Source organism: Bactrocera tryoni, chromosome 2, assembly GCF_016617805.1.
Source record: "Bactrocera tryoni isolate S06 chromosome 2, CSIRO_BtryS06_freeze2, whole genome shotgun sequence".
Taxonomy (NCBI): Eukaryota; Metazoa; Arthropoda; class Insecta; order Diptera; family Tephritidae; genus Bactrocera; species Bactrocera tryoni.
Genome location: NC_052500.1, coordinates 84,659,217 through 84,686,798, shown reverse-complemented (window position 1 = coordinate 84,686,798; position 27,582 = coordinate 84,659,217). Strand labels below are relative to the sequence as shown.

General features: G+C 35.2%; 1 protein-coding gene and 1 long non-coding RNA gene across 7 annotated transcripts in view; one reads left to right on the top strand and one right to left on the bottom strand.

The window, feature by feature from the left end:
• Window positions 1–4,575: 4,575 nt before the first annotated feature.
• Window positions 4,576–11,714, bottom strand: LOC120768368 (protein bicaudal C). 5 transcript variants are annotated; one of them, XM_040095032.1, is made up of 13 exons: window positions 11,261–11,714; window positions 8,233–8,680; window positions 8,110–8,159; window positions 7,973–8,042; window positions 7,830–7,909; window positions 7,436–7,762; window positions 7,250–7,375; window positions 7,035–7,145; window positions 6,871–6,978; window positions 6,647–6,809; window positions 5,782–6,575; window positions 5,372–5,723; window positions 4,576–5,286 (listed from the first exon to the last, which is right to left on the bottom strand). In XM_040095032.1, the coding sequence occupies exons 2-13, from the start codon at window positions 8,504–8,506 to the stop codon at window positions 5,036–5,038; spliced, it is 2,706 nt and encodes a 901-aa protein (XP_039950966.1). In that variant the 5' UTR covers window positions 8,507–8,680; window positions 11,261–11,714; the 3' UTR covers window positions 4,576–5,035. The 5 variants fall into 5 exon arrangements, with proteins under 5 accessions (XP_039950966.1, XP_039950965.1, XP_039950968.1 ...); XM_040095031.1 differs by lacking the exon at window positions 11,261–11,714 and adding an exon at window positions 10,299–10,580; XM_040095034.1 differs by lacking the exon at window positions 11,261–11,714 and adding an exon at window positions 9,809–10,099 and having other exon boundaries at window positions 7,035–7,139.
• Window positions 11,715–19,570: 7,856 nt separating this feature from the next.
• The window catches only part of LOC120768965, an 88,070-nt gene continuing 80,058 nt past the window's right edge, over window positions 19,571–27,582 (top strand). For both annotated transcript variants that reach the window (XR_005704809.1, XR_005704808.1), the window contains exon 1: window positions 19,571–19,814. This is a non-coding gene — a long non-coding RNA (uncharacterized LOC120768965). The remainder of the gene's footprint in view (window positions 19,815–27,582) is intronic.

Here is a 27,582-nt window from a genome sequence, read left to right as displayed (position 1 = left end):
GCTCATTTGTAAATGTATGCGTAACTAAGTAACAGTAAGCAGCGGCAAAACTTAATTCAAGGAACTTCACGCCTCAGTCACAGAACGAAATTGACAGTGTTGTTGTTTTTGTAGTGTTTTTCGTTGGTTGTTGCTTTTCATTTGTACCCACTTTTGGCCTGGATTAAAAATTAATAGTAATTGACGACACTTCTTTTGAAATTACAAGATCCAACGGTAGATAGTTCCTTCAATTGGAGTACATAAATTAATACTTACATACACACACATAAGCATATGTATATGTAAATTTTAACATGGTAAATATAGAAATATTAAAAAAAAATTAATATGGTAAATATAAAGGAATACAAAATATTATTAAAAAAAACTAAAGAAAAAAAATAAAGAAAAAAAAATTAAAAAATTAAAATTAAAAAAATAATAAAAATTAAAATTAAAAAAAATAATAAAAATAAAAATATGAAAAAATATTAAAAGCAAAAATATGAAAAAATATATAAATACTTAGATATAAAAACTATAAATAATGCAAAAAATTGCTACATAAATAAACATAAATACTTAAAGCCAGTAAATTAATCAAAATTTTAATATTAAGCGCAACCAAACTTCTCGATGAAAACCACAAAGGTGTTTCATGTTGTGAAAAGAGCATAGTTTGCTGAAGATGGCTCATACTTGCCGGCAATTTATGATGATAGGCCTCGTGCTTTACAAATGAAATATCTATTTTTTTATGTAAACTTTTTTCTTTTGAAAGGTAATTAATTACTGTAGAAATTATTATTTCACTTTTTTTGAAAAGGCTTGTTCGAGAGACGAGCTTGCGGCCAGCTGTTTGAAGTGTCTTACCTCTTAAATTGATAAGTAGATGATAAAAATCATCTTTTTCTAAATTTTCATTTTTTAATTGCGATGTTGAAAAAAATTTAATTTTTAAGCAATTTATTTTTAACAAACAATTTATTTTTAAAAATTAAATTTTCAAAATATTAAAATTGAGGTATTTTTTTAATCTGATTTTGGGAAAAAAATTCAATTTTTAAATAATTAAATTTTTGTTATTTAATTTTCAATCCGGTATTTGGGATTAAAATTGTATTCTTATTTTTTAATTTGTTTTTAATTTTATTCATATGTTAATTCTATTATTTATGTTAATGCATTATTTGCAACCCTGCCAGCAAGTCAGAAGAAACGTGATTTTTCTTTTGCAATTTTTTTGAAAAAAATTAAAATATGAATTTCAGAATTTATTGAACTTTACTGGTCGGCAATTCATTTAAAAATTTCTGACACCCTAAATCGCCAGGAGAAAAAAACACGAGATAGATTTTTAAAACCATCTAAAATCTGAAAACAAAAATTGTTATTACTATACATTCTGCTTTAATAGCGTAGACAACGCTTACGCGGTTATAGCCGAGTTAACAACAATGCGCCAGTCGTTTCTTCTTTTCACAAGGTGGCGCCAATTGGAGATTCCAAGTGCAGCCAGGTTTTTCTCCACCTGATCTCTGCAACGAACGGAGTGGAGGTCGTCCACTTCCTTTTGCTTCCCCCCGCGAGTACTGGAGAGTTTTCATCCATACGGTCGACATGACCTATCCGGTGTAGCAGTTGTCTCTTAATTCGCTGAACTATGTGAATGTCGTCGTCTAATTCGTAGATTGAAGAAGTCGCAAGATAGGAAGTCGATAGGGAGGTCCTTCCCGCTCCTGGCGGAGCTTTTGGTATTGCTCAACGTCAGTTTACATAGCCGTATTAGTTTTGCGGGGATACCAAATTCAGACAGCAAAGGCACAAAGGCAGCTTCTTTTCTTGCTGTCAAAAGCAGCTTTAAAATCAACGAAGAGGTGGTGTGTATCGATTCTCCTTTGTGGGATTTCCCTTTTTGTGGATTGGGCGTCCGACCATATTCTGTGGGTGTGGGTCCCGCCGTGTTTGAATAGCTCGGCCGGCAATCCATCGGCCCCATTCGCTTTGGTGTTACGCTTTCACTGCCATTCAGCAGGCTGGAGAAGTGTTCCCTCCATAATTTTCGTATGCACTGGGCATCAATCACTAACCATATATTAATATGTACACATAATGATCAAAAGACTAGTTAAAATTGTTATTTTCGACCAAGTAGTGGCTTTCCAATAAAAAAAATATTTTTTTTGAAAAAATAAATCTTTCAGAGTGTTCATTTCGTTTCTTCGAACATTACCTGACAAATGTACTTATCTTAAAAGTCGATCGGTTCAGCCGTTTTGGAAACATATACTTCACCGACCCTAGCAGCGTTTCTAGAAAAACCGGAGTTGAAACAATTTCGAAAATTTTCGGATTCTCTTGAAACCGTAGCCGATTTCCATTTTTTATCTTCTTTATTGGCGAAAACACCGCCTACGTGGTTCTAGCCGAAAATAAACAACGATTTCCATTAGAACCTCCGTAACATAGTGTCTCTCGTGGAGGCAGATTTTTCTGCTCAAAAAAATGTGTTTAGTATAAATGAATACAGGCACTGATCGAAGAAAAAGTCAGAAAAAGTTTATTGAAGCTTTACAAGCTTTCTTTGGTGATCCAAACAGGAGGAGGGGAGGGAGCTACGGAATAATGACGACAGATCGCATTTGAACAAAAAAATATAGAGTTTTGGCTCTTTTTTGTTACTAAATATTTTTTCAATTAAAACAATTTTTGGCAAATTCTAGTCACACGGCACATCAACCAAAAGTCCAGATGAATTTTTGCGCCCTGTAGGACTTCCACCAACTCTAACTCCATAATTTTACAGAATTTGTTAATTTATAATTGTATTAAATTATATTGCAATTATATTAAGTTCTAGAAATATATCACCTGTCAATATGAAGACTAAGCAAACTCTCATGAACGCCGCGGTGTGTGTTACCATTAAAAATAAATGCAACAAAAAAATAAAAAATGTATAAAATTATTGTTACATAGAATAATAGAAGTAAATGAACAATAACGAAATGAAAATTGTGCAACACAAAAGAAATATTAGTGAGTGATGTCAAAACTAAAAAAAACTATAAACACATTATTTGAAAAACCATAGCATGATCTATAAATAAACATAAGTGCATAAGTTAATCATATCTTATAAAAAAGTACGTGGATGATGATCATGTGTCCCCAAAGGATATTCATAGGTTCGCACGTATGCAATTACATACATACATATGTATATATGTATATGTGCGATGAAGGCTATGTAAAATGTAATGTATTGGCTAATTTATACCGTAGTTATTATAAATGTATGTAGCACATATGCATAAACCCATTACTACAGTGTAAGTCATAAAATAAATGCATAAGTTTATTACAATAATAGCAAAAACATTATAATAAATGTAAACGGACAGTCTTATGTTTATTTAGAATAAAATTAAATACAAATTAAGTAACAAAATAAATATGTGAATAAAGAATTAAACATTTCGTTGTTGTACCGTTATTTCCTCGTTACGGCTATAAGTTGTTTGTAGTGCATAAGGAGTTACATAACTTTCCTTGGGTGAAAAACAGCCTTTTTCAACAATTTTTTCTCAAATAAAAAATTAAATATTTTATTAGAAATTTTTATTGTTACAAACATACACTATTAACAAACAAAGTTTGAAATTTTTGGAAAAAATATTTTAAGCTCGACCCTTGCGACTCCATTTCCGGTAACCCATCGGAAAAAAATTTCGTGAAGAGTAATCGGTCGTGTAGTTCTCGATAAATATTGTCAAGCGATTTCAAAAACGCAGTTTCGAGAAAAACACATTCTAAAGACAGCGCACTTGGCCTAGCTAGCCTCGAGCGCACAAGTTCTAGAATATAATAAGACAATAATAAAAACTTCGATTTTCTGAAACCCGTAAACCCATGTAACCCCTTAAGATGCAACCTTATGATGTTACGTTATTTTAAATTTTATGTGAAAATAAAGATAAATTGTGGTAAGGGAAATAATTAAAGTCAACATATTCTAATGCTGCGCAATTATTCATTTATTTGGTTTTGTTTGGCCGAAGCTTTGATGTTCATATTTACTTTCAGTAGGGTTTATTTTTTAAATATATTTGAGAAAATTTTCGTATTTTTGGTTTATCTTTTGTTTTTGTTTTTTCAATTTGCATACATTTTCAATAATTTTTCCTATTGTTATGCAAATATTTGACACTCAATATCACTTAGACTAATTTCAATTCACTTTGTTACATAATATGTGTTTTTGTTTTCTTTTTCGCTTGTATAAATTTCGATCCTTAGTTAAATACTATGACAACACACGAGTTAAGCATGCAAAATTTCATAACAATTATATAAATACAATTTTTTTAGTTTCATTTTTTCTTGGTTTATAATATTTTTCCGTTGTGTTTCTAACTACGCAATAAATATTCAAATAATTAATAAATAGAAAAGTAATAAATATAAAATGATTGTAAAGTAAAATAAGACCGCTTTTGAGGCGTCATAACAGCGCTGCTGCATACATTCCAGCAAAATGGGCGTGGGCGAGTGTTTGGGCCACTTGATTCTGAGCTTTCAATTTATGCTGCCTACAAATACGAGTATAAGTCAAGAAGAATCCTTTCTGTTCCACATTCTTCGCTTGAAAGGACGCTTAAATGTCCCGCAGTTAAGTTTTTTGATTGAAAAGTCACTGAATCAATTACACTCGGGCGCCATTTTGCATATTCGAGTGGTATTCATTTGCCGAACACATGCCGTGTGTCGTTCGTTCGACGTTTAAGTGTTAAAAAGTCGTGTTTGATATCGGCAATGCAGTTGGTTGATTAAAGTAAAGAAGCTTAGAAAATAGTACAGATTAGCATGCAAACTTATACTAGAGAAGATTTGTAATAAATATTTTAATTCTAAAAATGATATGGTTTGACCTGGGCACTCTTCGAGCGTTTCTAAACTACAGCTTCTATATAATTTGGAATTATTTTACTTTTCGATATAAAATTTGGGTTTTTCTTTTGGAATTGAGCTTTGCTCTAGGTTAGGTTAAGCTCTACCATTGATTTGACGGACGTCGCTCGGCACCGGGTGCGGCTGAGCCGGAGAAGCGTGGCGATGAGTTGTTCGATTGTGGTGCCGAAATAATGGGCATGGCGGCATGAGTGGCATCATTGGCTTGCAAAGTGTTAATAGCCAAGAGCAGCTTTCGGCGTGCACCGAAAGCGGTTATGCCCAATTCTAGTAAATTCTCCTCATTTAAGGTAGTGAACATTTCGAGATCTATTTCATTCGTAACGAAGGTCTCTAAAAGGGTTAATTTTTCAAGAAATAAAAATTTTAACGAAATTGAAATTTCTACTTATTCAATTTTCAGATAGAAAAAGCTTACTTATATAGTGCTCCAAGCCAAGGCTTGTCAATAGCGTATGTATGTCCTTATGTTGGGACAACTTAAGTCGGCGATTTGTTGGTGTAGCATCCATCAAGCCAACGGTAACACCCAGCGCATAAGGGGATATCGGTGCAGCACCAGCACCAGCGCCACCGTTGAAGTTCATGCCGTGCACGTTGCGTGGCCATAAATTGTCGTCGGCACTCTCTAGAATGCCCGGCGAAGTGCGGCTCAAGGCCATACCAGCCCAATTCGGTGTGGGCGTACGCAGCTCGCCGCTTATCGGTAGGCGCTCCATTGCTTTGAAGCCCATGGCGCGCTTCATATCGAAGTCAAAGACACGATTTTGCTAGAATTGATTACAAGCTGTAAAAGCAGCCAATATATTTATATATGCATGTACATACCTTCATTTCGTAATGCAAGTTGCGGTAACTTTCAGCACTGCCTGGCATAAGCGGTGCGCCAAGCGGACCAGAAGCGCCTAACCCCAACAAGACGCCGTCACTTGAGCGTCGACCCACACGTCCACAGCCAGCTTCGCTGCTGTAGGTCGAGTCGGGCGAATACTGGCCACGCGGGTTCATCTCACCATTTGGCGCCACCAACCGATTACCGCCCCCTCCACCGCCGCCATAAGGTGGATAGACTTGTTCCAAGGAGTTGGTACTACTGCTGAAGCTCTGGTAGCCGCTGGTGTTGTGACAGCTATTGCGCGGCGATATTTGTTGCTGTTGATGCAGATTGATCTGCGGAGCGCGCTGTGGCGGCGCATTCGGCGGAGTTACTTGCAAGTAATTATTATTGTGGTTCGGCTGCTGGCGACTGAAGCTGTTGTTGTGCATTGTCACGTACTTCTGAGTGGGTGGACAGACGTTGGTTGGCGTGCAAACACCAAAGCCCGGTGGATATGATTTACTGTTATTATTGCTATCGCTTCTATTGTTGTTGTTGTTGACCAATAAATTGTTGTTGTTATTTAGTTGGCCATTGATGCCGTATGGTGACATCTGCAATTGCGCCGTTAACAGGGTAGGCGTCTTGGGGCTATCCGGGTAACCAGCTAGCAGTGAAGTCAACATCGTGCGATAGCTAATGTTCAGCTCCTTATCTCTCGGCGCGAAGTAGCTCTCTGGAATAGTCGCTTGTAAAAGCGGCGTGCTGAGATGCAAAATCTCCTGACGCGCTTCGTAAATTTTGTCTAATACAAAAACAATTGAGGGGTATTATGGAGACATTTTGAAAATGGGACTTATAGAATATGTTACCCACCAATAAATTTCTCGACACCCTTCACAACAATGGCCAAAGTGCTTTGTCTTTGCTTTTGACGCAATGAAATGTAGACGCCATATTTTGTGCTGAGGCCTATTATTTCAGAGGCATTGTTTTGATTGTCCGGAAAGTCGAAAATCAAAGCTATCGGCAGGTTACCCTGTAATGGAAAGAATTCATAGTTTAGCGGAAGATTGAGAAGAGAGCATTTTCACACATACAAGCAATTGTTGACGTGCTTTATAGACGCCGTCGATAGTTCCAGTAATGGTCACTTGAGATTTCTTCAAAGGTTTAACATTCAAGTCCGAGAGATCAGGAAAAATAATCTATAAATAGAAGACTTTTAAGCATTTTCCATAACCGGTGTTCTACAATAGCTTACCTTAGTCTTCGTACGCTCCATGATTCCTAGCAAATTCGAATTATTTTTGCCTTTAACAATTTCGTGATGCTGTGGCGATATCTCCAACTGCATCTGCACCATAATCTGGTTCTGCGAAAACATTGAAGACAATTTTCGAACACCGAAAATAAAAGCAAAAAAGAATTCAAAATGAGTAATATAGAACTATATATACATATATGAGCTTAACTCACAGCTATATTTTCGCAAGAGAAATTAATCAACAACTGTGTTGCATCCTGCACTTTAGTGGCCTCCTTTTCAGAACCCTTGACCAGCACTAGCGAAGAATGCAGTTTAGGACGAGACGAAAAGATAACCTAAGGGTAGAAATATTAGAGTTTATTTAAGGAACTTTAGCCTGCCATTTGATCACTCACTTGCACATTATACTTTGTTTCGACCATCTTCACGTAAGGCGTGTCATGATCGGGCTGTGGGCGACCTGGCGCTAAGATGGGCAACTCGAAAGAGATTAGCAATGGCGTTGAGAGGCGCACCAAAGCACGTGCGCGCTCAACACCCTCGAGCGAACCGCATAGGGAAACCTGATTTGATTTCTCCGTTGGATTTGAACGATTCGAATCCGGAAAATGTATATGCGTTGCAGTATCTTCCATAATACGCTTTATATTATTGCCACCACGTCCAATAATATATGAGTGATCCGTGTAGGACACATCCATCTTCATAATTACGCGAGTTCCCTAAAAAACGCAGAGTAGTGTCAGTACCATAGCGGTAAAATAATTTTATAAAAATGTGAAATAATACTCTTGAGTCCAAATTGGCAAGAACACGCTCTTTGGCCTTTTGCACCTCCTCTGCACGTCCAAGTATACGAACATGTGGATCTAAGATGATATTTTTCAAAAATATATTTGCGTGTTTTTCAAAATTTTCAAACGGATTTTTACCCTTTTTGCTTTTAGCGCCAATTTTGAGGCGACACGGCCAGCTAATGTAAGTCTCAGTGGACTTCATAACCTAAAATGTGTAAGAAATTTTGTTTCAGAGAGTAAATAATCGCAATGAATAAAGCGTTTCAGCTTACACTCTCGAAGAAATATTCAGCGCCATTCATGCCCTCAACCATACTATCCTCTATAAGCAAAAATCAGAATGAGGTTAGTTAGCTTAGCCTCAAATTTTTTCGTTCTACTTTTCTTTCGCTCACCCTTCAGCATTTGTTCTAGCTTTTGACGATCGACTTTGAAACGCTCCGTATGCAAGTCATCTGGATTGGCTACGCCTAATTTCAAAGCAATTGCCCTGATATCACTCCAATCGCTATCTGCCGATGAGATTTCACTTTGTGTTTCACTCGGTGCTCCACTAGATGGCGCGCCCAACGATTGTGGTGCGCTCGAAGTGGCTGGCGCTACAGTGGTTATTCCGCCCGCACCGTTTGGGTACAGAAGCTTGTTGATTTGTGCACAGGATAACATCATGTTGTTGTTGTTGTTTTAATGATATTGTGCCGAAATAATATTGTAGTAAAGAGTGGACTAATTTACGGAATCAGTATATAGCTTTTTGTTGTATTTCGCAATTCTCATGAATTGTCCGAAAAGATCAGTTATCAGTCTGGCAATTAAGATGTTTGTACGAAGTAGAGATCTTTACTGGAATATTAATTACTTGATCAGTGATGAGGTACACAAAAAAGTTGTCAAAGTGGAAAAATATTGAATGATATGTAAGGTCAAGGTTAAAAGTCGCAAACGGATGCGACAACAGTTTACATACAAGTATAGATAGCCAAAAAACTAGGAATGTTGATGAACACTACTTCAAAACAACAAGTTTGTAAAAAAACAAGCACTTTAGCTATACTATCCTTCACAGCTGTATTTTTTATAGCACAAAGGGTTATAAAAAGACCTTCATCTTGATTTTGATCGATCAGTTTATATATCAGCTATATGCTACAGTGCTTCGATCTGAAAAATTTCTCCGAATTGCACCGCAGCTTTGGATGAGAATTCATACTAAATTTCATTAAGGTATCTCCTCAAAAGAACAGGCTGTTCATACAAACACTTGATTGCGATCGTTCAGTTTATATGACTGCTATATGTTATAATGACCTGATCTGAAGAATTTCGGTGGGGATTCATTATTGCCGTAGAAAATAATAAATGCCAAATTTCGTGAGGATACCTCGTCAAATGAAGGTTTCTGTACAAACCCTAGATTCCGATCGCGCAGTTCGTATGCAGCTATATGCTATAGTGGTCCAAAATCGTCGGTTTCGACAAATGAGCAACTTTTTGGAGAGAAAAGGAGTGTGCAAAATTTCAGTTCGATATCTCCAAAGCTGAGAGATTAGTTCGCGTATATACAGACAGACAGATGGAGAAACGGACAGACTAAAATTTACATATCATTTACATTTTATATGATCTCCGACGTTTCATTGTGGGTGTTATAAACTTCGTGGAAAATTTAAGGTACCCTGTTCAGAGTATAAAAAGAAACAATTTTTAACCGAAATTGAAAATAAAAACAAAAAATTTTTTCTGAATTTGCAAAATAATATTTCTTCGAAATTCAAGACTGGCAATAACTGCACTGTCCTTTTCATATTTTTTCTCATCGCACCTACACTTTCTTTAGAATTGTAAGTACATTGAGATTTCGCAAACAAAAATATATATTTTCAATCTCTTCGAATCTTAAAATTCTAGCCATATTTGGTATTTGCCAAAGCATATTTAGCAAACCTTACTAGCTATTTACGAAATACATACCATATTTTAGGTTTTTAGGCGTCAACAACACTTTGTCCTACAATTTACGTATTCTATGAAATTATTTAACGTCACCTTCAAAATGGTGGACTTAATGCAAAGCCATGTGTTGGTCCTCTGTAAATTATATCTTATATGTAGTTTAGACCACGAAAATATAACTGTTCGTTTTTCAATAATTTGCACCGATTTTGTCAATTTTAGCGCCTAAATAAAGGGTTGTCACTTAGAAATTAGCTACAGAAAATTAAATTTGCTTGGAAAGATTTTAATTGTCCTATGTCGAAATGTCTACTAAGTCTGACAGCGAATCGGATGCTCAGCCATAATCGGATTGGAAATATCACACTTATATATGTAAATATGTGCGATTTCCAGATGCTGACCGCTAATTCCTGCAATATTTTCGCGCCTTAACAATTGGCAATACCATACAGGGAATAAACTATTGGAACTTGGAAACAAATTTGCAGAATTTCATTTAACTTACGTCTTTAGATTTTTTTTTTTTAAATTCTTCGTTTTGTTCAATTTACAGCAAATAAATATTGTAAATCCAGAAAATATACTTGCGGCAAATACGGCAGCAGCCCGTCGTCTATTACCGTCGGCAGCCAAAAGTCCGAAGGGAAGTCAAAAGCGAATATCTGCGAAATTTCTTTCAACCGCATTTAGACAAAGTCGTTGACAAAATTTCTTTGCTTCTTTGAAATTTTGTTGTTCAATGTTTTTTCCGGCATAAAAATTCGCTTGCGAAAAATACTACGTGAAAGTCTATAATGTTCTATATTTCATATAAGAAATAAACAAGTTACTGTCAGTAAAATTTTTTAAAAAAAATTATTATTAATATATTCCCAGACAAGCTTGAGGAACATACAAAAGCAACTGAGGCACGGTTGGGCAATCAAAATAATTTTAAGTTCGAATGGGTGAGCGCTTAGCGAGCTGAAACAGCAACAATAGCAATCTCTATAAAAAGTAACTCAAAGGACCCGAATCATATTTACTTGAGGTGCAAAAACATCTGCAAATAGTTGTTGTCACTTGTAGGAGAAGTGCAGCGGTCATTGAACTAGGCGGCGATCGAGTGGTGAAAATTGCCGGTTAATAAAATCAATTAAAATCCAAACAAGTGTGGTAATTTTTTGTTATTCTTTTTAATACAGGCGCGTATTTTCGCACATTTGCAACATAAATAGTAATGTTGCTGCAGCATTTGTTGCGAAACAATTTCACAATTAATATTCGGTATAGAGACTTAACAGAGCGATCGCAGCACTGCGAAACATTTAACAGCAGAGCAGTGCTCTCAAAGTCTGCTCAATGAAATTTCCAAATACCGATCGATCGTTGGCTGTAAGTATTTCTTTAAATGTTTCCGATGAAAAAATATAAGTTTTTCATTTTCACACACATTTGCACAACACTTTTCATTTTTTTAACACTCACCTGAATCGCACATTTTTAATAAAGATTTTTTTGTAACGACGCAAACGCGAGCACTCATTAATTAATTCACGAATCAAACAAACATTAATCGAATAAATTTACTTTTTTACTTAATCACAATTGTAAAATGTTGCACAGGAAAAAAAAGGGTTCAGCACGTGGAATTATCTTAAACATATAGTTACTTCGTTGTACTTGCAATTTACGTTAAATTAATTTCGCAATTAAATTTTGTCAATTGGTCAGTAAAAAATCGAGAATCGTCAACAGAGGGAAGCAAGTGATTTTGTTCAATGAAAAAGTCACTTCTTCCAAAAAAATGTGGTTGAAAAATTACATAACGCGTACCGTGGTCGGGATTTGTTGAAAACACAGAAAACAGGGGCTTGGAACAGTCGTAGTCGAAAAATTTAACACAATTTTTAGAAATTAACAATTTTGTAAAACAATTTATTTAACATTCCCATTTAGTAAAATAATAAACTTTAAGCACGCTGGACAAAATTAAGGCGATTGATTTTTTTTCATGTATTCTCTTTGTAGTTTCTTATAGTTAGCTGTAGTTTGCGTTTTGGCGCGTAATTTGGCGTACGTCGTGTAGAGTGGAGCGAGTGCGTGGAGTGACTGAGCGACCTGTGCGGCTCTTGAAGGGCATTCTTTCAACAAAAACAAATATTTCACTTCTGGACCATGTGATTCAATTGATGAGTTGCTAAAAACTTTGGAATTCATGAATGCAATAACAATCGCTACTATTCGTTGTTTTGCCCATTTTTGAAACGGTACTCAAGCGTAGTGTAAAACTCTACAGTGTATAGAAATCACAACGAAATTTCATTGTATAAAAACAAAATAAAACTGACAAAATTATTTTTACAAATGTAAGACTAATGACGCAATATTTTTCTAAATTTTATAATAGTCTTTATATAAAAAGATATAGAGTTATATCCATAATTTAGATAAATTTATGATCAAGATTTTAATAAAAAATCGCTTTACTATAGGCATAAAATTAGTACAAATACACTTTTATAATAAAAGTACAAAAAACAATAAAGTTAAAATAAGTTTTTGAGCAATATGACAAGGTTATTTAAAAAATCGATATTATTATTTATTAAATAAAACCTATGAGCTGTTCTTATGAGTTTTACTTTATATCGTAGTACTCAGAATTTCTTATGAACATGGTTTTGAGGCGCGTTCTTTATTTCGATTTCATGTGTGGAGATTTTAATTAAAAATTTAATTAAAAACAAAAGTGTCACCATTTTTCCAATCGAATACTAATATATTAAATTGTCATAGCAATTGTTGGGGTTGCTTTACAGAAGGGTGTTGGTTTGGATGTGCAGCTTTCCGCTCAATTTTTCAAGGCTCTCAGATCAACTTGAGAATTAAGACAAAATTTAGGGATATAACTTAAACTTTCTATTCTAATATAAATCATTTTAAATTATTGCAGATATTTTTTTATTTACTTTAAGGGGTTATATACAGCTAAAATGGATTTTTTTTATATTTTATTAAATATATATTATTACTAGCGGATCCGGCCACGCGTTGCTGTGGTATATATTTTATACTTTTACTATTCAATACTGTGAAAAGTTCATTTGCGAATAAAGGCGAAACCGTTTTTGACGATATACATAAGAGTCCTGGGGATTGTGTTTGAGGTTTAATCTTGAAGATGTTCATATAAATAAATTTCAATGGAAAAAATACCGAATTTAAGGTTGTTTTCTTTCTTTTAGGTAAACAGCATTTGTCAGTTATATTAAAAAACAAGTAAGGAAGGGCTAAGTTCGGGTGTCACCGAACATTTTATACTCTCGCATGATAAAGTGATAATCGAGATTTCATTATCCGTTATTTACATATTTTTCAAATACCGTATTTGTGTAAAGTTTTATTCCGCTATCATCATTGGTTCCTAATGTATATATTATACAGAGAAGGCATCAGATGGAATTCAAAATAGCGTTATATTGGAAGAAGGCGTGGTTGTGAACCGATTTCACCTATATTTCGTACATGTCATCAGGGTGTTAAGAAAATATTATATACCGAATTTCATTGAAATCGGTCGAGTAGTTCCTGAGATATGGTTTTTGGTCCATAAGTGGGCGAGGCCACGCCCATTTTCAATTTTTCAAAAAAGTCTGGGTGCAGCTTCCTTCTGCAATTTCTTCCGTAAAATTTAGTGTTTGTCGTTTTTTGTTAGTTCGTTAACGCACTTTTAGTGATTTTCAACATAACCTTTGTATGGGAGGTGGGCGTGGTTAATATTCGATTTCTTCCATTTTTGAACTGTATATGGAAATGCCTGAAGAAAACGACTCTGTAGAGTTTGGTTGGCATAGCTATAGTAGTTTCCGAGATACGTACAAAAAACTTAGTAGGGGGCGGGGCCACGCCCACTTTTCCAAAAATATTACGTCCAAATATGCCCCTCCCTAATGCGATCTTTTGTGCCAAATTTCACTTTCATATCTTTATTTATGGCTTAGTTATGACACTTTATAGGTTTTCGGTTTCCGCCATTTTGTGGGCGTGGCAGTTGGCCGATTTTGCCCATCTTCGAACTTAACCTTCTTATGGAGCCAAGGAATACGTGTACCAAGTTTCATGACGATATCTCAATTTTTACTCAAGTTACAGCTTGCACGGACGGACGGACGGACAGACGGACGGACGGACGGACAGACGGACGGACGGACGGACAGACGGACGGACAGACGGACGGACGGACAGACAGACATCCGGATTTCGACTCTACTCGTCACCCTGATCACTTTGGTATATATAACCCTATATCTGACTCTTTTAGTTTTAGGACTTACAAACAACCGTTATGTGAACAAAACTATAATACTCTCCTTAGCAACATTGTTGCGAGAGTATAAAAATGTTCTTTTCCGAAAGAAGGAATCTTAGTTAAGTTTAGCAGAACTTAACTGACAAATGGCTACTAAACAGACATTGAGGAACATTTCCCTTAAGATTTGGCTTTTACTTTACTTCTATTGCTAATTTAAGAGTTCGAGTTGTGGAGAACTTCGAGTTATAGAAGTTTGAGATAGAGAAGTTCAACTGTATTATATTTTTTTGCGGATTGTGAATACATGCGTTTGTTGAGAAATATATACAGTGAAATCTCCCATAAACAGACACTCACGAATCAGCCTTTCTGTCCAGTTATTACAGTTGTGCTCTTAATATATTGTACATAATAAATATCATAAATTGTGGGACCAGTCAATTTGTTAATGGAGATGTCCGCTTAATAGAGCGTCCATTTAATACAAATTTCACTGTATTTCTTATTTATAAATTGTTTTGACTAAATAGGTGCTGCGGTCTCACTATCGAAACCTCCTCCAGTGTTTTATAACGTGAGCTCCCAAATGTTTACAGCTTTGCTAGTGCAAGAAAAGTGCACAGGATATGCTACATTGTTTTCCTGACGCCTTACTCTTGACATTTCCTGCAGTCGTTTCGATCTGTTAACCCCATTCTACAGGTGTGTGTCGCCACCAGATAGTGATCGGTTAGTCTTTCAATCATGTTCCCACAGTCTCTTCTATCAAGAGTGAGAATGAATTTTGTGTATTTTTGGTCTACCGCTTTGCAAATGACATTTGCAGTTTTGCATCCTGATAGATTATTCCATCGAACTTAAACCTTCTTTGTCATTATCTTGCCCAGAACGTCGTAAAAACAATGCACGAGTTCACCAAAGTCGGTGATGTTATCGGATGCCACACAACAATATTGGCAATCTCGTACTTGACGCCCAGTAGAAGTGAACTTTCTTGTTTCTGGCAACACTCTTGACTATTTCCTTGCTTTTCAAGACACCATGACAATATACGATTCGAGGTTACTACATTGAATGCTTTTTGACTGGCTGTCTACTGGAGTTGACTGCTGATTCATTAGAGGATAGCAAAGACCTCTGCTTGAAATATATTGCTTATATATAACTTAGAAGGCTGCTTTATGCCTAAATCTAAGCCGTATATCCTCATATGTACATATATGTATATCTCATGCTAATATTTGTACATAAGCATCAAGGGATTTTTTGCAATCAAAATAGTTTTTCATGCATTGTTTTATTTCTGTAAATTTTTAGCAAAAATTGAGTACCTCAAATATGATACTTCATTTTCTTTCCAGACTTAATTTGTGCAAATATGTCTGGGAGGAGGAATGTGAGGCGTAAACATCCAGGAACTTTATCCTCCACTATACAGCTTTTGCAAGACTAAAAAAAATCGTTTTAGATATTCAAGTCTAAAAATTAAAAAAAAAAATCAATTATTTTTTGCAATAGTTAGATACCTTACGTATTCAAATATATTTCCTTAAAAGGACTTTTTGAAATTTCAAATAATTTCCGATTATAGCCGTTTTAGTCTTGTGGCAACTGGACAGGTAAACGTTAACGTAAAACTTTAAAGCCGTTTTTTTTAAATTATTTTTTTTTGAGGTAGTTGACTTGGTATTTAGTTCTACTTAATCGATTCCTTTGAAATCGACGCTGTTTTATGAATTTTTTTCTTTCGCAAAGGTCAATCCGATCGGTACATTTTTTAACAATGCCTAATATTTAGAATCTAAACCAGAATACCTCCACCCACAATATTGTATCTATACATGCAAAAGTTTTCATAAATGTTCTGCGAAGTTTAAAATAATGTATTGATACAGTTATGATAACAATAAAAATTAAACACTGCCTAAATTCAATTGTTTAAGACTGTCAAATTTGATAATTTGATCAAAGAAGAAAATCGGCATGTCAACCCAACTATGAATATGTTGACAAAGTAGAGAAAGCTGTAAACTGGGTCAGAAACTGCACTTCTACACTCAAAGTAGCAAAAATGAACATTAGCGAGTTATAGGCTTTTATTGCCCATGTTATGTTTTGCTAGAAACTTTCGTCATTAAGCAACATCATGTGTCTAAAAGTTTTGCGTCATGCATTTTGTTAAACTTTAATGGAAATTTAATTATGTTAACTGCTTATTTTTCACGCTGCAGTGGACAGGAAAGCTTTGCTTGTCGCAATAGACTGGGACTGCTCATTAAATAAGCACTGGCCACTTGAAAATGTGTAAACTGTGTAATTATATGGTGCATATACCAAGAAAACACACACATACATGTCAATTTGATTTGCAACAGAAACTAAACACACACATAAACAAACAGAAAAGGCTGCTGGAGATATGAATATTTTCGTGTGTGAACGCCCTGGCGATGTGCTGACATGCTTAACCTCATTTATGCGCTTATATTAGTATGTATGTATGTGTGCGATTTATATAAAACGCGTAAATTGAAAGCATAATTTACTACTGCTGGCAATTGCACAGTTTTTTATGTAACTGCATAAAGCAAATTTATGCCAAACTTTTAAAAATCATTTGAAGTCGCACACAAACCTTTACAAATATACATACATATATAGTTATATGCATCAAATACTCGTACATAAATAAAACTGCAAAGCAATGTAGAGAATACAAATTCCATAAATAAATATCCACACACGACGCTTTGGCATTAGACAAAATGACAAAATGGCAAAATGTGATTTACAATTTCAGCCTGCGGTCCTTTGCACGACTGACGCCAGCCAAGAGCAATACAGACGAACACACAAATGCGAGCACTAGTCGGCCAGCCTGACTGGAAGCCAAGTTTCTTAAGTGGAATGTGGGCATAACTTCGTTATTCGGACACACATGTATGTAAGCTCTCGGCCTAATGATTCGAGTCCAATGACTCAAATGAGCTGGATCCTCTTGGCATTAATTGCAGCGGCTGGGAAGGAATTATAAGATTAGCGCATATGAAATGCTATGTACATGAATGGGAGTAGCTTCATGCAATTACATACAACAAGAAAAGCATAATGCACGTATGTACAACAAAAGGCCATAAAAATGACCACCATTAGTAAAGAGTATTGAGTCTGCAAAAGATTTTGCAATTTGTGCCATATTTGCACTCAAGCGCAAATGCAATATGAAAATACCTAATAACAAGGGCTTAGAATTTGAAAAATGCATTATATTATCAACGACCATTGCCTATCATAAGTATATGATATTTGTGGTGTGAACGAAGTCCTTGATTGCGAGGCACATGCAACAACAACAAACAACAACAACAAACAAATCAAGTATCGGTTGCATATGATAATACATTTTGGGTACTCGAAAAAGTCCTTTCGTATTTCTAATCAAACTTTAACTTATTCTTTTTATTTATAATGAACTTTAATGAACCAAATATGCACCATGTTGGTTGACCACTTTTTGCCATTTTTCCGCTAGAGACATTAATGCATCAGTGTAAAACTTTTCTGGTTCTAGTCCGTTGGTGCAAGGTCCGGGATATATGGTGGATGCATCAAAACTTCTCACCAATCCCACCAAACACTCAGCATAACCTGTCGAGGCGTCAATCATTATTTTGCGACCATTTGTTGACCTTCACCACTCTTGGACCACGATCTTTTTCACACATTATTGTCGTATTTTGATCAACTTTTCATCTCCTGATACTATTCGCTTCAGAAATGATTCGATTTCAAGAATCGCCGATGTTAATTCGCTCCATTAAATTTTTCACAGACAATTCATGTGGTACAAAAGCGTTTCATAATGAATGCTAAGTTCCTTAGCGTTGTCATGGCTGCTTATGTAACGGTCCTCGTTAATCTTTTCCATAATTGCATCGATTTTTTCAACGATAGGTCGACCAGAGCGAGGTGCATCTTTCATATCGAAATTTTCAGAACGGAAGCGAGCGAACCATTGTTGTGCTACACGAACGAACACAGCATCATCTCTGTAAATTCCGTGGCGAATTTTTTCATTATTTTCACTCATTTTTGAACAGCTGTAATTTTGTTCAAATTATCCGAATTTAAATTTTTTTTTAGTTAAATGAAGCTTAAAATCTCACCTTTCCAACACTATGGTATGACACAATGTTATTAAAAGCACTGGAGATATATGACTGCAACGATATCTATTAACAAAATACGAAAAAACTTTTTCCAGTAATATAATATAACTTCGATAGAGTCCATCGCATCGGTTACAGTAAATCTATGATACCTTTAACAATTATGAAAGATCGTTCAATTTGCTGGCAGCTATATGCTATGCTATTGGTCCGATATCGACGGTTTCTTTAAATGAGCAGCTCCTTGAGAAGAAAAAGACGTCTGCGAAATTTCAGATTATCTAAAAAACACAGACAGACGGACGGGGCTAAATTGACTCAGCTACACAATTTATAAGGTTTCCTTCTGCGTATTACAAACTTCTTGGCAAAATTAGTATACCCTGTTTATAAAAAGTGCATTTTAATGGAGAGTTTTTAACAATACTCGGAATTCAAGGAGATTAGAAAGAGCCATGAACGCTTTGATTTTTTTGATTGGCCAAAGGAAAGAACACGTGCGCCATCTGCTGGCATTATTTGGTGACAAGGACTATAGCGAAAGCAGTTACCGGATATAGATATTAAGGTGGAAATCATATGAGTTTTGAGTGGTGAGATTTGAGACCAAATTTACATACACATATGTATAAATAAGGATGAATACGTTAAATAGAATCACAAAGTCAGGCTAATGTTGTGTATCCGTATCATTATATAGTTACTACTCTCAAAATCAAAGTGCATTAGTAAGACTTACCAATCGTCCGATAATATTGTATTGAGCGCCAAAAACTTAAGGAAAATTAAAAATTAATTAATTATACATAAATATATGTCTCAAGTAATCTAACATTTAACATCAATCGTTTGTTTTTTACGAAAGTGCTGAGTAAAATCTGACTTTCTTACCCGACTTAGCCCGAAACTGGGAAGTGACATGAGGTGAGTAAAGAATATCAGCTGAAAGAAAAGTCACCTGTTGCATTTGCCAATCAAGCAAGCTCACTTCATAATAAGTAACACACTTTAACTCTACAAAACTCAAAGAAAAACTAGCTCAGAAGTATTTTGCGCTCTGTTTACAAATTCCAAGACTTCACTCAGTAATTGCTCATAGAGAAGCTCAGCACGAGAAACGAGTAATGAGTGTAAAAAGTCATTTGCGCTCTCATTTATCTTCGTCATTTTAATATCAATGAAAGTCACCACATTTTCGCCTACAATCGGTACAGAGTATACAACAAACTCTCCTTATTGGGTGAGTTGTATTCACACTGGATTGCTAACGTTTGAGTAGCTTAAAATCAGGACCAACAGCTGCAGTACGTTTTTTGCGCCTTTTATTAAAGCACATATGCTGTCACGCAGAGATTTAATTATTTTCGAGAAAATCACGTGAGTTGGCGAAGCGCGTGTTTGCTGGTTTAACCACAAAAAGTGATTGAACAATAAGTGGCTTTGAGACACACTTGCAATAATGTTTGAAACCGATGTAATACTTATACAGCTATATTATGCGCATATGGATCGAAAAGAAGTAATAACTGCATGAGGTTTAGAAAACCACAGTCGAAAGGTAAACAGTGTATATGCCATCCAGTTTATTGCCAACGCTTTTAAATTAGTTAATGGCAAATAATTAGTCTAAGTTTATCGCCATTTAATTGGATTTAGTCGTTACCTCACTTATAAAAATAGGAAAAAGTTATAAATGAAAGTGTAGGGATAAATATTTTACTAAAGGGTATGCAGGGTCAATAGCATACAACAACATCATTTCACATATTGTATTTAAGCATAAGATCATTGTATACGTAACAGGTATCAGCAACAAATTTTGCTATTACCTTGTTTAAAGCTAAGTTTGGGTTTCGTGCCTTTCATGTTATCTTATTCAAAGTTTGAAAACTCCCGATTAAAGTCAAAAACGCAGTCACATTGCCGAAACAGCGAAGTCAGTCAATTTATAGACAGGCGAAGGTCGGATAATTAGATCCGATGAACTTTAAGACGTTATATCCACTTGTAAGCCAAGAAAACTATTTTTTTTAGAAATTGTGTTTTACAAATATGACGCATTTAAAGAATTTAATGAACTGTAATAATCGGCAATTCGTTTGAAATTTTGTTTTGAATTCTCTTGATCTCCAGGAGCATCTGCCAAAAAAGATATCATGTGGTGAGGAAGATTTTTCTGGTCAAAAGTATATCAAAGTCAAAAATATAATAAGATTATAATTACATAAATATATTGGTTATTCGTAATCATTTCGCCACATTTTCAACTTATAACGTGCCGCAACCACCGCATTCGCCTGATTTACCTTCGTATAACTTCTGGTCAGCAAATTCACATGACTAATCCGATGACACCGTTTTGACTCAATTGATGATATAAAAGCTGAATCGAGGAAGGCTCTGATGGCCATCACGACGGAGGTTTTTTCCAAGTGCTATGATGACTGGAAAATTCGTTGGCATAAGTGTATTGCAGCAGGAGGGGATTACTTTGAAGGAGATAAAATGGACAAAATTCACCTTTCAATTTGATCACAGTAGTATAAGTAAGTAGCATAAAATTTTCATCTTCCACTCTCAGATATAACCAATATATAGCCAAAACACAAATTTTGCTTCATTATGAGTGGTTTTTATTAAATCGTTTTTTTTTCTCCTGTGTACTTATGAAAAGTGATGTTATACTATTATTTTGTATTTTAAGTGAGGATACGATCATCGTAGGGCTAGTCAAAATTTTGATTTATGAAAAGGCGTTCACACATCAGAGTGGCTTAAAAATTCAAAATTTTTATCCAAAGTCTAATTCCTACGCTCGCTCAAACAATATACATATGTACCTGAAAAATATATCTAAGAAGGTCGTGTGAAAATTTCAAGTCAGTCGGTTTGGTTTAACTTCAAATTTTCGAAGAATAAGCAAAAAATGTTATATTTTGCAATTCAAAAGGAGGATATAACCCTTTATACTCGTATGAGAATTTTTTCCAAAAAAGCATATATACCAAAAAATTTATCGATTCAAAGAAGTATACCGTGAAACCGTATGGGAAATACTATCTCTTAAATTAAGCATTCACATTACAGTACACATGCAGAAAGTGAAAGTACAACTGCGCGTTTATTAACAATCTGCTTATCATTAACCATTCTCATCTCAAACAAAAACAAAATTTAAGATTGCCTCTCAAAACATTACGCACATGCAGCATAGCATGAAGAATGTGCTACACCAATATACATACTCTTAGTTTATTCGGTATAAATGCCTCCCATATGAGCTGCTGCAAAGTTTAATTCAGCAAATGCTTAAACACATCACCTCAATTCTCCTCAGTTTCACATATAGTGTTGTAAACTTTCTACTTAATAAATGTGAATCCTGATATCAGACACAATATTATAGCTCATGTGTGTGAGCATACACACAATCACAGCTATAGATTACTTTAATCCGATTTGGGTAGCTTTAAATGTTATGTATTTTCGGTGCGTGATTGCTCAAAAGAGACCTGCAGGAAATATGATCCGATCAAAGAATATCCATAATAGTTCTTTGTTTATGGAATAACCGATCGGTTGTATATTTTAGTTTATTAAACTTAAAGTTTACTAAACGAGTACAAGAGACAGTCTGAACCACCAGTTTGTTGCTTTGTACTTACTGATATTCGTACATTTCCAGTAAGGATTCAACAGTGTCCTACATTTCACCCATTTGCACATGTTTTTGTAAGCATTATCTTAAGCTCGTATTAAACTCGTAATATGTACATACGTAAATTTGATTACATGTGCATATAATATTATAAAGTAGTGTTGCAAAAGAAATTGCAAGCGTTTTTAACAAAGCGTGGATGCAATAAAGTATTTTGCTGGAAATCGACTTTAAAGCAAATTATATGCTAATATTTATGAAGCATTTAATTAAAATGTTATTAAGCGGCTAATATATTTGTAGTTTTTATCAAACACCTTGAACATAATATTCATCAGTTCATATACGTTTTGACAAATAAAATAAAAAAATAATTGAATATTGTAGTTATTAACGTAATAAAATATCTCCCAAAGAGCTGGACCGAGTTACTGACAAATAGATAATGTACAAGTATATTGGTAATAGCGAGTAACTTAAGTTCTAGACAATCTATCTAACAAAGACAAAGTCGTGGGCACAGCTGCTATATTTAAAAAAAATTTGAATTTCTTTGAGCAAGGTTATTGTGGTAAACTTTATAACTAAAAACTCTCCAATGAACAAATTGCTAACAGATTTTTTGCTCATATTTCCATGTTCGTACTAGCGCAATATAAAATCTGTTTTGCAATAAAAAATCTCTGTACTTTTCTTTGATAAAGTTGTTAATTTCTTTGCAAGTTTTTTGGTTCCGGTAAAATTTTGGTATCTTCTATTTGCTATCCTTTTGGAACTCGCATTTTTAAAAGCAGAAGTGTTGCCGTCGGACAATTGTTGGTTGTTAACTTTTTGACCTCAAATTGATTTTCCGAATTTATCCCATATTTTTTTTTCAATTTTTCTACGCTATTTCTCCATAGAGCCACATATTGCTTATTTAGTTGCCAATTTTCGAGCTTTTCGTGTTTCCGCTACTTTCGTATGCCACTCACAAGTCAGACACTTCCACTTTCAATCATTCAGAATTTTTGCAGCGTATGCAAAGTTCGGTGAGTTCAATGCTGGCTGTTGAAAAAAATGCTTTTTTGAAAGTTATTCAATTTTTTATGTCTTCTGGGCATACTTTGTGCATAAAACATTGCCATTAAAAGGTTTCTCTACAAAAACACGTGCAAAAAAAATTCGAAAGTATACTTCTCAAAGTAAGAATTACATTAAATTTACGATGAATAGATGTAAAATTAAACTGTATTTTATAGACAAGTAAGAAAACACTTCGGCAGAGTACACTTATCGTTCACTAAAGTAAATACAAATCAAGAGCTTTTACAGAGGCGGCATTTTAATTGTTTTTGTTTTTATAAAATAACGCTTTATGTGTCATATCTATAACAGTTCGACATAAATACGCTGTTCCTACATTTTTTATAGATAATTTATGAGTAGTCGAGAACGTTTTTTCGTATTTCTAATCAAGCTTCAACCTATTTTTTTATATTTATAATGAACTTTAATGAAACAAATATGTAACATTTTGGTCGACCACTTCTTTCCATTTTTCGTTAGACATATTTTCCATCAGTGTAAAATTCTTCTGGTTTCTCGGCGAAAAACTGCTTCTCTTGAAGCCAACTTAATACCATTAAGGGAGTTCTGCATTGACCGAAACAAATGGTAGTCCGATGGTTCAAGGTCAGGGCTATATGGTGGATGCATCAAAACTTCCCAGCCATTCTCTCCCAGTTTTTGCGGAGTCATCAAAGATGTGTGTGATCTAGCGTTGTCCTGATGGAGGAAGAAGCCAATTCTGTTGATCAGTTCAGGCCGTTTTTTATCGATTTCTTGCTTCAATCTCATCTGTTGTTAGCAGAAAAAATGTAGAATCAATCGTTAGATCACGATGGAGCAGCTCATAGTGGATGATTCCTTTCCAATCTCACCAAACACTCAGCATAACCTTTCGAGACGTCAATTCTGGATTTGCGAACATTTGTTGAGCTTCACCACGCTTGGACCATGATCTATTTCGAACATTATTGTCATATTTGATCCACTTTTCGTGTCCTGTTACCATTTACTTTAGAAATGGTTCAATTTCATTTCATTTCAGCAATGAATCGCAGATGTTGATTCGGCCCATTAAATTTTTCACAGACAATTTATGTGATACCCAAACATCGAGCTTCTTTTTGCAGCCAGCCTTTTTTAAATGATTCAAAACCGTTTGCTGATGAAGGTTAAGTTCCTTAGCGATGTCGAGGCTGCTTATGTGATGGTTTTGGTCAATCTTTTCCATAATTTCATCGACTTTTTCAACGATAGGTGCGGAGCGAGCGAACCATTGTTGTCCTACAGTAACGGATACGGCATCGTCTCCGTAAACTTCACAAATTTCATTGGTGGCTTGCGTGGCATTCTTCCCTTTTTTATACAAAGATTTCAAAATATAGCGAATTTCTTCATTATTTTCACTCATTTTTGAACAGCTGTAACTTTTTTTCAAACCTCCCCAAATTTAAAAAAAGCTTAAAATCTCAGCTTTTCAATATTATGGTATGACACAATGCCATTGGTAGCACTGAAGATATACAGGTACGACTGCAACGACATCTATTGACAAAATACGAAAATTCTTTTTCGACTACCCAATATATAATTATATGGTATGCAAAAATGAATAGTATTCGCAGAGGAAGCTATGTAGGAAATTGTTTAGGTGATTTTTTTTACATTATTGGCGTTTTAGTATTCCTAACTTTGCCTTCGTTCACCGGGGAGGCTGTGGCTTCCTAACGAAAAAGAATTTTTCAAATTAGTCTAGTAGTTTTGGAGCCTATTTAATTGAAAGAAATTAATATATAATAAATCAGCCAGCTGCGGGCATATCATGTTTGGTATCGTTCGAGTTCTTTAAATTTACTTCATATTTATCTTGGATGCTAATTTTTCCAAATGCCACCCGTTAGAAGGCCGCATAGAACAACATAAAACACCAGCACTAATTTTACTTACATGACATTAATAAGTTTATTTAACGAAATCTTTTTCAGCTGGCTTATAATGTTGGGTTCTGCTTATTTTCCTTATTACCTGTGTAATAACCTTCAATCTTTTGTAACTGTTTTTGTTTTTTCAGCTTGACATTGTAGCCTGTTTCGTTTACTTTTGACACAATTTAATGTGTAAAAGTTTGCACTTGCTTGAGCGAGCACACGGCGTTTGCCAAAATAAAATATATTCGCACCGAAAAATATGAAGTAACGGTAAAAGTTGTCATAAGGATTGTGTCGTGGATTTTTTGTAACGGTTTTTTTCTGGAAATTGTTTCATTTATCTTTACTTCCGTATTCTTTTAGCACAGTCAAGCAAAAAGAAAGGTCTTGTAGCACTCTGTTTCTACTTCACTTTTAATAAACACCATACTATATGTATACAGATTTTTATTTGTCCTTGACATATGTATGTATTTATGTATAGACTCGTAACTGCTAAAATGTTTGCAATTTTCGGTTTCCTGTTTTCTTCCCAGCTTTCCGGTCACTTTTTCCTGTCCTTGTTGTCTATTTATGTGGTAATGTGTTTTTCCTGAAATGTCTCGCAAAATTATGACCACACAGCACCCACTAGCTACTACCTACATTAGTTCACACACAATTCTTTAATCCAAAGTTTTTTACATTCCCCTGTTGTCATTGTTTTTGTATATCATGTGTTTTACAAGTTTACTTGCTTCTACTTTGCCCTCTTACTTTTATCTGAATTTAATATTGTGTCTGCAGCTATTTTTGTTTCGTTTCAAGTGCTCTAGAAGGCTACTTACGTCTCCTTTTTATTTGGTGTCTTAGTATCCCCACTCTCTACTCTCTCGTTCGATGCGGCGGTTTCATGTGTAAAAACAAATGAGACTTTTTACAACTTACATATTATTTGTCCATACACTTGTGCTTGTAAGTTCGTTGTTTGCCCAGCCGATTCGGGTTACGTCTGTTTGGCAGGTGGATGAGTGTAGATTTCAAAACTATGTGTATGAGTTGCCAAACCAAACCGCTAACCAAATAAAATAAAATACTTCAGAGTGCAAAAACTACTTTAGAAACTTTTATCGAAGTGGAAAATAATGCATTCTTAAGCAGAGTTGTTACCTGCATGAAAGATGAAAGCAGCAAATGTGGCCAGTTCGGGCGCAAGAAGATGGAGAAAGTGCATGTGCTGCATGCGAATGATTGAAGTTCTCAAGGTTTTCCGTACCGCGTGTGGGTTAGCAATATATTTTCCTGAGGACATTTAAAAATTTTTGTGTGCGTTGCTAGTAAAGAAGGGAAACTTGTTCTAAATATTGTGTATTACTCTACAATATGAATATAAGTATATTCATAAATAATTCTAAAATTTTCTTTACTCGTTTAGCTGATTGTATATCACCCAAAGTCAGTCTACAACCGAATTTCTTATTGATATTTGCACTGTTGATATATTGTTCAAATGCAAACGAGCTTCACTGCCCAAACTATTTATTTTCTAATAATTAGCAAAACTTCACTTGAAAGTCAGCTCTTAGACTAAGGAAATCTTCCTTATTATCTGTAATAAGAGGCATTTTAAGATACTTAACAAGTTCCCGTTTCTATCCAATACCACGGATTTTCTAAATTCTTTAGAATCATACTTAAATTTGGTCACCAATACTGACTTACCTTCCAGAGAAGAGTGGGATAGGCGTGAGGTGGACAGATAAGTGTTTATACGTATGGTTACAAACTAAATAGTCGAGATACCAGACCCGACTTCTAACTGTCAGAACATTGCAGCGTCTTCCAAGCTGAGATCACATCAATCAAAGGAAGCTTTCATGTACGGGCAAAGTGTGTACTCCCTATGTAACAGGTAGAATGAACGATGAATAGTAAAAGGCAAAATAGACCGCAGTTCGCAGTGGATTTAAGTATATATGTGTGAAATGTTCTATAGATCATTCTGAACAAATTTGCTTACTAACTATGGCTCTAAACTGGTTTTGAGACAGCGATTTTAAGGTGGTAGATTACGGTAAGACAAACTGAAACCACGACTTACTGATCTAAACGGGGTTAGATCTAAGAAATAACAGCCCTTGGCTGGATAAAATCCGGTCAATTCCGGTGCGTAGAACTGTTATGGGAATCGGTAGATTACGGTGATTTCGTGTGGTCGACCGCTGCCAGTAAAATATTATATCATACAGGAAACCGATGGAGCGAGTAAAACGGCACGCTGCTCTTTGCATAATACGAGCACTAGAAATTGCTCTAACTGTTGAAAGGTTAGTCAACCAGCCATCAATTGATATTGCAGTAGAGAGCTCGACAGTGAAATCAGCTGCAAGATTGACGGAGCTAGTTGAATTTTCCACAAGAACTTTCGAACATATAGGCAGGGCTCGATAGGCAACAGATGGGTGGATAAAATAGACCACATACCCTTACGCTTTTTATGGGAGTGAAGGTTTCAAGTCACGCTAAAAGAGAGTGGACGGGGCAGGGACACGCGACTCACTCATGTTAACATATTCACGGACAGATCAAAAATGGCTGATGGAGTTGGCGCCGGGATATATTGCTACCTTAGACCACAGACGACCTTTCACGCTGCCGGCAAACTGCAGTCTTTGCGGTCATCCGCTTGACTAACAAGTTAAGGAAAAACTGAA